Source organism: Coregonus lavaretus, assembly GCF_964263955.1.
Source record: "Coregonus lavaretus genome assembly, contig: HAP1_SCAFFOLD_2393, whole genome shotgun sequence".
Lineage (NCBI taxonomy): Eukaryota > Metazoa > Chordata > Actinopteri > Salmoniformes > Salmonidae > Coregonus > Coregonus lavaretus.
The window spans coordinates 65,001-76,796 of NW_028165139.1; the positions used below are offsets into that span (position 1 = coordinate 65,001).

The window sequence follows — 11,796 nt, forward strand, 5'->3', positions numbered from 1 at the left end:
GGGGGATTGGAGAGGGAGTGGGGATCAGGCCCAGAGCCGGATCCGCCGCCAAGGCGGAGTGCCCACCCGGTCCCTCCCCTGTGGTATTTAGTTGGCGCGGTCGGAGTCCGCGCCTTTAGGGGGGGGTACTGTCACGCCCTGGCTCTGGGGACACTGTTATGTTGAGCCAGGGTGTGTAATTCTATGTTTGTATTTCTATGTTGGCCTGAGTGACTCCCAATCAGAGGCAACGAGTGTCAGCTGGTTGTCTCTGATTGGGAGCCATATTTAACTGTCTGTCTTTCACTTTGTGTTGGTGGTTTCTTGTTCTTATTTGGTTTGTGTTACACCGTAGACATCACGTTATCGTCTGTTGTTTTGATCGTGTGATCATTCATTAATAAATATGTTCACCTTCAACGCTGCGCATTGGTCTCTCCCTGACGATCGTGACACCTTAATGACTCAAATATCCCTTTGAGCCCTTCAATGGTTCATTGCAGTTAAAGGAAAGGTTTCTTTAATCTTTTAGTGATAATAAAAATGTAGGGGCGTGGTTTGCTCAAAGCTCTTTTTGTGTAACCGTGAGTGAGGGTGTCATTCCAGTTTATCTAATCTGTTGTGTTATATCATTACATGTCAAATTTGACTATGGCCAGTAACAGTGTCTTGCAAAAGACTCACGTAAGGTCTTGTGTCAATTGAGAACTGTTGACTAAGTCAGACGATCTCAATTCTCTCCTCAGGGACCCCCAGCTGTTCCAGAGCTAGCTGATTCATCTTGTGAATTAACACAGACTAACCAGAATATAACACCATGTATGGCTCTTCAAAAGGTTCTTTGTAGAACCTTTTAGATTGAGAATGGTTCTATAAAGAACCTTTCTCCATAAAGGTTCTATAAAGAACCATTAAAAAGCGTTCTCAATAGCACCAAAAATTGTTGTAAGCATAGCGGAACCCTTTTTCGTGCTACATTTAACCTTATTTTAATGGTTATTTGTAGAACCTTAGGAAAGGGTTCTTTATAGCACCATAAAGGTTCCATTTAAAACCTTATGAACATGGTTCTTTATAGAACCTTCAAAAAAGGGTTCTACACTGCCTTCATCAAGTATTCACACCCCTTGACTTTTTCCACATTTTGTTGTGTTACAGCCTTAATTTAAAATGGATTAAATTAAGATGTTGTGTCACTTGCCTACACACAATACCCCATAATGTCAAAGTGGAGTTCTGTTTTTTGAAACTTTTAGAAATTAATAAAACATTGAAGGCTGAAATGTCTTCAACCCCTTTGGCAAGCCTAAATAAGTTCACTAGTAAAAATGTGCTTAACAAGTCACATAATAAGTTGCATGGACTCACTCTGTGTGCAATACTAGTGTTTAACATAATTTTTTAATGACTACCTCATCTCTGTACCCCACACATATAATTATCTGTAAGGTCCCTTAGTCGAGCAGTGAATATCAAACACAGATTCAACCACAAAGACCAGGGAGGTTTTCCAATGCTTCGCAAAGAAGGGCACCTATTGGTAGATGGGTAAAATAAAAAGAAGATATTGAATATCCCTTTGAGCATGGTGAAGTTATTAATTACACTTTGGATGGTGTCTCAATACACCCAGTCACTACAAAGATACATGCATTCTTCCTAACTCAATTGCCGGAGAGGAAGGAAACCGCTCAGGGATTTCACCATGAGGCCAATGGGGACTTTACAGAGTTTAAAGGCTCCACAATACTAACCTAAATGGCAGAGTGAAAAGAAGGAATCCTGTACAGAATAAAAAATATTCTAAAACATGCACCCTGTTTGCAATAATGCACTAAATTAAAACTGCAAAAAATGTGGCATGAACTTTATGTCCTGAATACGAAGCGTTATGTTTGGGGGCAAATCCAACACAACACATCACTGAGTACCACTGACATCCAATCAATTATTATTATCAATTATCCATAAAGTTCATATTTTCAAGCATGGGGGTGGCTGCATCATGTTATGGGTATACTTGTCATCGGCAAGGACTAGGGAGGTTTTTAGGATAAAAACAAATGGAATAGAGCTAAGCCCAGGCAAAATCCTAGAGGAAAACCTGGTTCAGTCTGCTTTCCAACAGACACTGGGAGACAAATTTACCTTTCAGCAGGACAATAACCTAAAACACTATGTCAAATATACACTAGAATTGCTTACCAATACGACATTGAATGTTCCTGAGTGGCCTTACTTTTGACTTAAATTGTCTTGAAAAACTATGGCAAGACTTGAAAATGGCTGTCTAGCAATGATCAACAACCAGCTTGACAGAGTTTGAATAATTTTAAAAAAAGAATAATGTGCAAATATTGTACAATCCAGGTGGATAGGATATACAGTGCATTCTGAAAGTATTCAGACCCCTTGACTTTTTCCACATTTTGTTACGTTACAGCCTTATTCTAAAATGGATTAAATTGTATTTTTCCCCTCATCAATAACACAATACCCAATAATGACAAAGCAAAAACTTTTAGCAAATTTATAAAAAATAAAAAATAGTAATATCATATTTACGTAAGTATTCAGACCCTTTACACAGTACTTTGTTGAAGCACCTTTGACAGCGATTACAGCCTTGAGTCTTCTTGGGTATGACGCTACAAGCTTGGCACACCTGTATTTGGGAAGTTTCTCCCATTCTTCTCTGCAGATCCTCTCAAGCTCTGTCAGGTTGGATGCACAGCTATTTTCAGGTCTCTCCAGAGATGTTCAATCAGGGTCGTCTGGGCTCTGGCTGGGCCACTCAAGGATATTCAGAGACTTGTCCCGAAGCCACTCCTGCGTTGTCTTGGCTGTGTGCTTAGGGTCGTTGTCCTGTTGGAAGGTGAACCTTCACCCCAGTCTGAGGTCCTGAGCGCTCTGGAGCAGGTTTTCATCAAGGATCTCTCTGTACTTTGCTCCGTTAATCTTTCCCTCGATCCTGACTAGTCTCCCAGTCCCTGCCACTGAAAAACATCCACACAGCATGATGCTGCCACCACCATGCTTCACCGTAAGGATGGTGCCAGGTTTCCTCCAGACGTGAAGCTTGGCATTCAGGCCAAAGAGTTCAATCTTGGTTTCATCAGACCAGAGAATGTTGTTTCTCATGGTCTGACAGTCTTTAGGTGCCTTTTGGCAAACTCCAAGCGGGCTGTCATGTGCCTTTTACTGAGGAGTGGCTTCCGTCTGGCCACTCTACCATAAAGGCCTGATTGGTGGAGTGCTGCAGAGATGGTTGTCCTTCTGGAAGATTCTCCCATCTCCACAGAGGAACCTTAGAGCTCTGTCAGTGACCATCGGGTTCTTGGTCACTTCCCTGACCAAGGCCCTTCTCCCCCGATTGCTCAGTTTGGCCGGGCGGCCAGCTCTAGGAAGAGTCTTGGAAGAGTCTTGGTGGTTCCAAACTTCTTCCATTTAAGAATTATGGAAGCCACTGTGTTCTTGGGGACATTCAATGCTGCAGACATTTTTTGGTACCCTTCCCCAGATCTGTGCCTCAACACAATCCTGTCTCGGAGCTCTACGGACAATTCCTTCGACCTCGGCTTGGTTTTTGCTCTGACATGCACTGTCTTGTCCAATCAATTGAATTTACCACAGATGGACTCCAATCAAGTTGTAGAAACATCTCAAGGATGGTCAATGGAAACAGGATTTACCTGAGCTCAAATTCGAGTCTCATAGCAAAGGGTCTGAATACTTATGTAAATAAGGTATTTCTGTTTTTAATTTTTAATAAATTTGCAAAATTTCTACAAACCTGTTTTTGCTTTGTCATTATGGGTTATTGTGTGTATATTAATGAGGATTTATTTTATTTTATCCATTTTAGAATAATTCTGTAACATAACAAAATGTGGAGAAAGTGGAGGGGTCTGAATAGAGTGCCATTTGGGGGTTTCCATACTTCCATACCTCTGTGTCCGCAGACGGCTGGTTTCCATACCTCCATACTTCCATACCTCTGTGTCCGCAGACGGCTGGTTTCCATACCTCCATACTTCCATACCTCTGTGTCCGCAGACGGCTGGTTTCCATACCTCCATACTTCCATACCTCTGTGTCCGCAGACGGCTGGTTTCCATACCTCCATACTTCCATACTTCCATACTTCCATACTTCCATACCTCTGTGTCCGCAGACGGCTGGTTTCCATACCTCCATACTTCCATACCTCTGTGTCCGCAGACGGCTGGTTTCCATACCTCCATACTTCCATACCTCTGTGTCCGCAGACGGCTGGTTTCCAGGATGTTCTGTCTGATGCAGAGACCCTGGCATTGATGGTGGGTTGTCTCTGCCATGACTTAGACCACCGTGGCACCAACAACGCCTTCCAGGCCAAGTGAGTCACCTCGGCTAAGCCCCACAGAGAAATATAAAAAAATAATAAAATAAAATAGATAAATGAGGCTGATATTAGTCTGATCAACCAGTCAGTCAGTCAATCTATCTGCATGTCCGCCTGCCTGCCTGTCTGTCCATCTCTCTGTTACTCAATCAGTTGACTGTCCCTCCTCTGCTGCTTCCTACAGGACTGGCTCTGCTCTGGCCCTGCTCTACGGGACATCAGCCACCCTGGAGCACCATCACTTCAACCATGCAGTCATGATTCTACAGAGTGAGGTGACCTTGGCTACCATCACCTTTACTTAAGAGCTTCCATTTATTGCTCAATCTTGACATTCACCACCCATTTATTACCTGAAAATATGTATTTTTCTCATGTTTTCCAACAGGGTCATAATATCTTTGCCAACCTGTGTTCCAAAGAGTACAGTAGTATGATGCAGCTGCTAAAACAAGCCATCCTCTCTACTGACCTCACCCTGCACTTCCAGTAAGTCTTCCAACTTCCACATACAGTTGTAGAAGAGATACTTGATTTTTATATCTTTAATAATCACTACTAGCCTGGTCCCAGATCTGTTTGTGCTCTTTCCAACTCCATTGCTCATTGTCAAGCCAAATTGGCATGATAATGAGTGACAAGTAGTCGACATGATAGCACAAACAGGCCGGCACTCAGGCTACCTCCCGTCTGCTTTGCCATTGAACCCCCCTCCTTTTCCTTGTTTCTGTTTTGTGACTCTATCTATGCTCCTAAACAGGCGGAGGAGCAAGTTCTTTGACTGTGTTCTGTCTGGAGAGTTCAGCTGGACAGACGAGTCTCACAGAGAACTTCTCAGGTCCTTCCATCTTTCTTACTTATTTATTGAACCATTGTCAACAATCTCCTTATGTGGAGACTTGTTTTGGTTCTAAACAACCTCTGACCCCTTTCTTCACCAGGTCTATGCTGATGACAGCATGTGACTTGGGTGCAGTGACTCGCCCCTGGGAGATCTCCAAACAGGTAAAACTTCTGGCTGTGTCCCAAATGGCACCCTAATCCCTTTATAGTGTACTAGTTTTGACCAGGGCCTATAGGGTCATCATTGACATCATTGACATAACGTTGAAATCCCCCTGCAGGTTGCGGAGTTGGTGACCAGTGAGTTTTTCGAGCAAGGTGACAGGGAGAGGTCTGAGCTCAAGTTGACTCCAGCGGTAAGCAGTACACAGTACTACTGTAACACTTCCCTTCAAACTATACTTCCCTTCACACTACACTTCCCTTCAAACTACACTTCCCTTCAAACTATACTTCCCTTCACACTACATTTCCCTTCAAACTACACTTCCATTCAAACTACACTTCCCATTAAACTACACTTCCATTCAAACTACACTTCCCTTCAAACTACACTTCATTTTATACTTCACTTCCCTTCCAACTACACCTCCCTTCAAAATAAATGTCCCTTCACTACACTTCCCTTCAAAGTCAGATCATCAACTTTGATATTAGTGCTCCATCCACTACTACCTTGATTCACTTGAGTCCAAACACCATCAATGCAACTTTCACCTGCACAGCATTTAGGGAGTAAACTTTTATATTTCATTCTGCTGATTCTCAGTATCTTTCTAACCCCCTTTGGGTTCCCAAAAGTTAGCCTTGATGTGGGGAGTTCTTTCTTTTGATATTCAACTGTTGGGATGAAATTACTAAAGCTAGTTAAGTGATTAGGAGTGCCTTTCATGGTGGATGATACTGTAACAGCAGTCTCTCTCTCTCTCTCTCTCTCTCTCTCTCTCTCTCTCTCTCTCTCTCTCTCTCTCTCTCTCTCTCTCTCTCTCTCTCTCTCTCTCTCTCTCTCTCTCTCTCTCTCTCTCTCTCTCTCTCTCTCTCTCTCTCTCTCTCTCTCTCTCTCTCTCTCTCTCTCTAGGCCATCTTTGACCGTAATCGAAAAGACGAGCTGCCCGCACTACAGTTGGAGTGGATAGATGGGATCTGTCAGCCCCTCTACCAGGTAAGGGACTCACCTGTCCTAAACCCACCCGTGCTGTCTGTTACTGAAACACCAAGTTTAAGGAGGACTCCAACGCAATAAAATCAATGTACATTCATTTAGCCTGTACCTGTATGTTTTCACAGTATGATGTCATCTGAAATGACTTTATTTTATCCCTTTTTTCAGTCCTCCTGCATGAAATGAGCATATGTGTGTCTATGATACAGCCCCTTCTAAGTCAGTCTCCCACACTGTCTCCCCTCTAGGCTCTGGTGAAGCTAAACGTGAAGCTGAAGCCTATGGTTGATGGGATAGCAGCCAACCGCATTAAGTGGAAGGAGCTGGGCTCGTCCTATCAGCAGCACACACACAGAACCACAGAGACCAATCAGAGTCCTTGCTCTGAGTCAAGACCCAACCCAGAGACCAATCAAAATTCAGACTCCAGTCAGAACTCGCAACTAGAGTTTGGGTCAAATGTAGTATTTGATCAGACGTCAGTTCTTACTACAGAGCCTAATGGTCATTCAGAGTTTGGGTCAAATTCAGAATCTGATCAGAAGTCAGTTCTTACTACAGAGCCTAATGGTCATTCAGAGTTTGGGTCAAATTCAGAATCTGATCAGAAGTCAGTTCTTACTGCAGAGTCTATTGGTCATTCAGAGTTTGGGTCAAATTCAGAATCTGATCAGAAGTCAGTTCTTATTACAGAGTCTAATGGTCATTCAGAGTTTGGGTCAAATTCAGAATCTGATCAGAAGTCAGTTCTTACTACTGAGTCTATTGGTCATCTGGGGTCAGATGGGAGTATATGGTCTGGTCAGCTGTCTCAAGGGCAGGGGGCTGAGGTTTAAAGAGAGAGGGAGGGGGAGAGAGAAGGAGGGATTAGAGAGGGAGGGGGAATTAGGAGATAGGGAGGGGGAGAGAGGAGTGGGGGGTGGTGGCTGTGTGGTAATGTAGTTTCTGTAACTCAATTTGATCTAGTTGGGGTATTGAAAAGTTCAGTTTTTTACACTTTATTTACACCTTGTGGACACTTCAGTGGATTACGTGTTGATCTTCATGACGTTGTAATTACAAGAACATTGAGTGGGAAACATCCATTCATGTTAGATTCATGCTCACACCTGTGTTGCACTGCTCTTGTGAAATGTAGGAATGCTGTCTACGTGATAAACCTGCTGTTTGTTAAAGCTTGTGCATCGATGGACCGGCTTTGAAACCAAAGATGTCCAGTAACCAATGTATTATGTACAAGTAATCACTGTGATCTCTCTCTCTCTCTTTCTCGCTCCCTTTCGCTCTCTGTATGTTTATGTCAGCTACTTGAGTAGCTGTCAGAGGTGGATGATGTTGTTCCTGAATGTTTATGTCAGCTACTTGAGTAGCTGTCAGAGGTGGATGATGTTGTTCCTGAATGTTTATGTCAGCTACTTGAGTAGCTGTCAGAGGGGGATGATGTTGTTCCTGAATGTTTATGTCAGCTACTTGAGTAGCTGTCAGAGGGGGATGATGCTGTTCCTGAATGTTTATGTCAGCTACTTGAGTAGCTGTCAGAGGGGGATGATGCTGTTCCTGAATGTTTATGTCAGCTACTTGAGTAGCTGTCAGAGGGGGATGATGCTGTTCCTGAATGTTTATGTCAGCTACTTGAGTAGCTGTCAGAGGGGGATGATGTTGTTCCTGAATGTTTATGTCAGCTACTTGAGTAGCTGTCAGAGGGGGATGATGCTGTTCCTGAATGTTTATGTCAGCTACTTGAGTAGCTGTCAGAGGGGGATGATGCTGTTCCTGAATGTTTATGTCAGCTACTTGAGTAGCTGTCAGAGGGGGATGATGCTGTTCCTGAATGTTTATGTCAGCTACTTGAGTAGCTGTCAGAGGGGGAATGCCATGTCTATGTCTGAGTACCAAATGGCAACTTAAACTGTCAAAAGTAGTGCACTATATAGGGAATAGGGTACCATTTGGGATGCAGCGTATCCTTTTGGTTGCATGCGTTTATTGCACCTATTAGTGTAGTCAGCCTGTGGCTGAACGTTTGCTCTGTTCAATGTGTGGATGCATGATATCGATACTAGTTGTGTACAGTATATGTGTATTCAGTTATTTGTCAAATGTTTCTGTAGAATTGAAGTATACTGAGGTTTCTGCAATACAAATTGGACAGCATGCTGATATGTTTTGAAAATGTCCAGTGTCTATTGTTGACACTGGATATTGTGTAGATACTGTGTACATAATTTATTTTTGATGTTCGTGACTCCTGGTTTGATGTTGCATCAAGCGGAGGCTAGTATTTGATTTTGGTGTATTTCCCAGAATGCAAACCCTCTTACTCCAATGTTGATTTTATTCACTGATGAGAGTAGGGAGATATGTTCTGTTGGTGGTATACTGTACTGTTTTAAGTTTTCCTATACGTACAGACTCAGTTTTCTATTTTAGATAGCAACTCTGTACCAGAATTCAAACGTCCAATATTTTCATATATTAGGCTCTATATTTGCTGAATGAGGAATACACTATTTGCATTTTCGCTCACCGTTTCTACATTCTGCACTAATACTTTATACTTTAATGAAAGATTGAGAGAAATTGTGCAATGAAAAGGTTCGATAGAATTTATGTCTGTCTTCCTCAGGTGGTTTTGTAAATAAATAAAAAGCACTGGCATGCGAAAAGATTGCTTTGTGTGGTTTGTGCTAAAAATTATGAAGTATATGATCTATTTAATGCGTTATTGTTAGGGTTATTTTATGTAGTAGGGTAAAAACAATGATCACCATGATATTGCACAGTTCTGGAATATCAGGGTATTATTAAATAGACAAAATCCACAAGAATGCACCTCTTACAATTACTGTAGGGTGAATTCAGAAAGAGCGGGACATCATATAAACTGGGACAGCTTAATCCTGACTCGTTTAGTTCTCTGAAAAGAGAAAATCAAAACTATTGTGACTAAGCCATTGCAGAGAAACCACCTGATTAAAATCACATTACTTCATTGGTGTGACATATTATAGGGGGGTGGAGCAAGCTTTAAACAGGGAGCAGGGATGGGCAAAACGTACAAAATGCAATTACAAAATACCACAAGGATCAATGTATCAAAATGTAATTGAATTGTCATCGGGGTACAATTCGGACTAATAATGGTGTCCCAGTTTATCTAACCTGCTGGCCCAGTCTACCAAATGCAAACTGAAAATATGATTTTGACTCAGTGTACACAAATGTGTGTCATGCCTCCTATGAATATATCAACATTGTTTTTGTGTGTGATTAGGAAACATCTTGAGGATTTCAGAAATGTATCATGTGTTGGGCTATGTTGGATAGATGACTAAAAAGGTTCCAGAAGTATCATGACTCAGGATGAGACCCAGATGCAGACACGTGAGGTAGATGGTTCAACACGGAGAAAGACGCTGGCACGACTTGACGGGAAACAGAAGGCAAAGGACAGTGAGACACATGTTTTATCTTGGACACATGAAACGTAGGATGGATATGGAGGGTGCGGGGCAACAGAAGATGAACAGCAGAGGGGCCAAGGATTTTAGAGACAGGGACAGGGTCTTAAGAAGAGCGGACCGGGCTCTGGGCTGAGGGTATGTTGACCTCTTCCTCTTGCTCAGGGAAGAGCGGGGGCTATAACTCACAGAGCACTCGAAGGGTGAGAGACTAGTGGCCGAGCAGAGAAGGGTGTTCCGGGCGCACTCCACCCACACGAGTTGCTGGCTCCAGGTGGTGGGGTTGGCCGAGCAGAGGCACCGAAGAGTCGTCTCCAGGTCCTGATTGGCACGCTCCGACTGGCCGTTAAATTGAGGATGAAACCCGGAGGACAGGCTGGCCGACGAACCAATGAGGGTAAAGAACGCCTTCCAGAATTGGGACGAGAACTGAGGACCACGATCGGAGACTATGTCGACCGGAAGTCCGTGAATTCGGAAGACGTGCTGTACCATGAGTTGGGTCCGGCGGGAGCCGGGATGGCAGGTTAGATTCGAGGAATAAACCCATTCCAGGACCGGGGACCGGACAGAATCCGCGACGAACAACCGGTTAGCCGGGTCCCCCCCCCGGGGTCTGGCTGGGAACGCTGCGCCTTGCATACCAGGCCCTCGATACCCCAGACGAGTGTCGCTGCTAGACAGGAGGTAGGGAGGATGGTCTCTGGGTCAGACGGTGTAGCTGCAGAGCTATGCAAGCAAGAGAGGGCATCAGGCTTCACGTTCTTGGACCCAGGGCGGTAGGAGATGGTGAAATTGAAACGAGTGAACAACAGAGCCCAACGAGCCTGCCTTGAGTTGAGGCGCTTGGCGGTGCGGAGATATTCCAGATTCTTATGGTCGGTCCACACTAGGAATGGAAGTTCCGCCCCTTCTAGCCAGTGTCTCCATTCCTCCAGCACCATCTTGACCACAAGAAGTTCCCGGTTAAAAAAGGAAAGCGCAGGGATGCAGCTTTTGGTCCTGGGAAGAACGCTGGGACAGGACGGCCCCCACTCCAACGTCCAAGGCGTCGACCTCCACCACGAACTGACGGGACGGGTCCGGATGGATTAAGGTGGGGGCTATAGTGAACCAATGCTTGAGATCCGAAAACGCCCTGTCAGCAGCTGGGGACCACGTCAACGGAACCTTGGGTGAGGTGAGTGCAGAGAGGGGGGAAACCAGGGTGCTGTAGCCCCGGATGAAGCAGCTGTAGAAATGAGCAAATCCCAGGAAACGTAGCAGCTGCACTCTGGATGTGGGTTAGGGCCACTCCACCACCACTCTCACCTTGTCCGGATCCATCTGAATGTTCCCGGCAGCGAAGACGTATCCCAGAAAGGAGATAGTGGAGCAATGAAATTCACACTGCTCAGCCTTGACAAACAACTGGTTCTCCAGGAGGCCCTGGAGGACTTGTCGGACGTGGAGAACATGCTCCTGAACCGAACGGTAAAAGACAAGGATGTCGTCAAGGTAGACAAACACGAACCGGTTCAACATGTCACGGAGCATATCACTGACCAGCACCTGATACACATGATCCCAAATTCAATTCACTGCTCTGTTTTGCTTGTTTACAGCGGGTCATTTCATAGGGAATTGTATTGTTACATCATCAACTTTCTGAGAATAAAGGCGCTAATATGTAGCCTGAGTACCAGTCTCTTTAGCTAACATTCCACTCCTTGACACTCCTTGTCATTGCCAAAGTTGGATTTACTGAGGAGTTGCTCATTGGTTGTTGGAAACAACATGTGGAGCCTCGAAAATATCATTAGAATTATAACAAAGTCCAAAACAAACATTTAGCTGTTAGCTAGTTAGGCAAGTTGTTGTATTTTGAGGCTTAGAGGTTTTGTGGTTGGAATTGCAGTATGTATTTAGTTTGGGAATTTAGATCTCAGCTAGCAACTTTTGCCGGACTGGTTTCATCTGGACAAACA

At 44.1% G+C, this 11,796-nt stretch overlaps 1 protein-coding gene across 1 annotated transcript in view; it reads left to right on the top strand.

Annotated features, from left to right (window-relative positions):
* Window positions 1–10,360, top strand: part of LOC311116234 (dual 3',5'-cyclic-AMP and -GMP phosphodiesterase 11A-like) — a gene marked incomplete at both ends in the record, with an annotated part of 27,252 nt that extends 16,892 nt beyond the window's left edge. The window contains 9 exons of the mRNA XM_084191349.1: window positions 4,248–4,357; window positions 4,548–4,638; window positions 4,752–4,852; window positions 5,124–5,201; window positions 5,305–5,368; window positions 5,488–5,562; window positions 6,285–6,368; window positions 6,617–6,797; window positions 10,104–10,360. Coding sequence (XP_084047475.1) covers window positions 4,248–4,357; window positions 4,548–4,638; window positions 4,752–4,852; window positions 5,124–5,201; window positions 5,305–5,368; window positions 5,488–5,562; window positions 6,285–6,368; window positions 6,617–6,797; window positions 10,104–10,360 — 1,041 coding nt within the window. The remainder of the gene's footprint in view (window positions 1–4,247; window positions 4,358–4,547; window positions 4,639–4,751; window positions 4,853–5,123; window positions 5,202–5,304; window positions 5,369–5,487; window positions 5,563–6,284; window positions 6,369–6,616; window positions 6,798–10,103) is intronic.
* Between the last annotated feature and the right edge of the window lie 1,436 nt (window positions 10,361–11,796).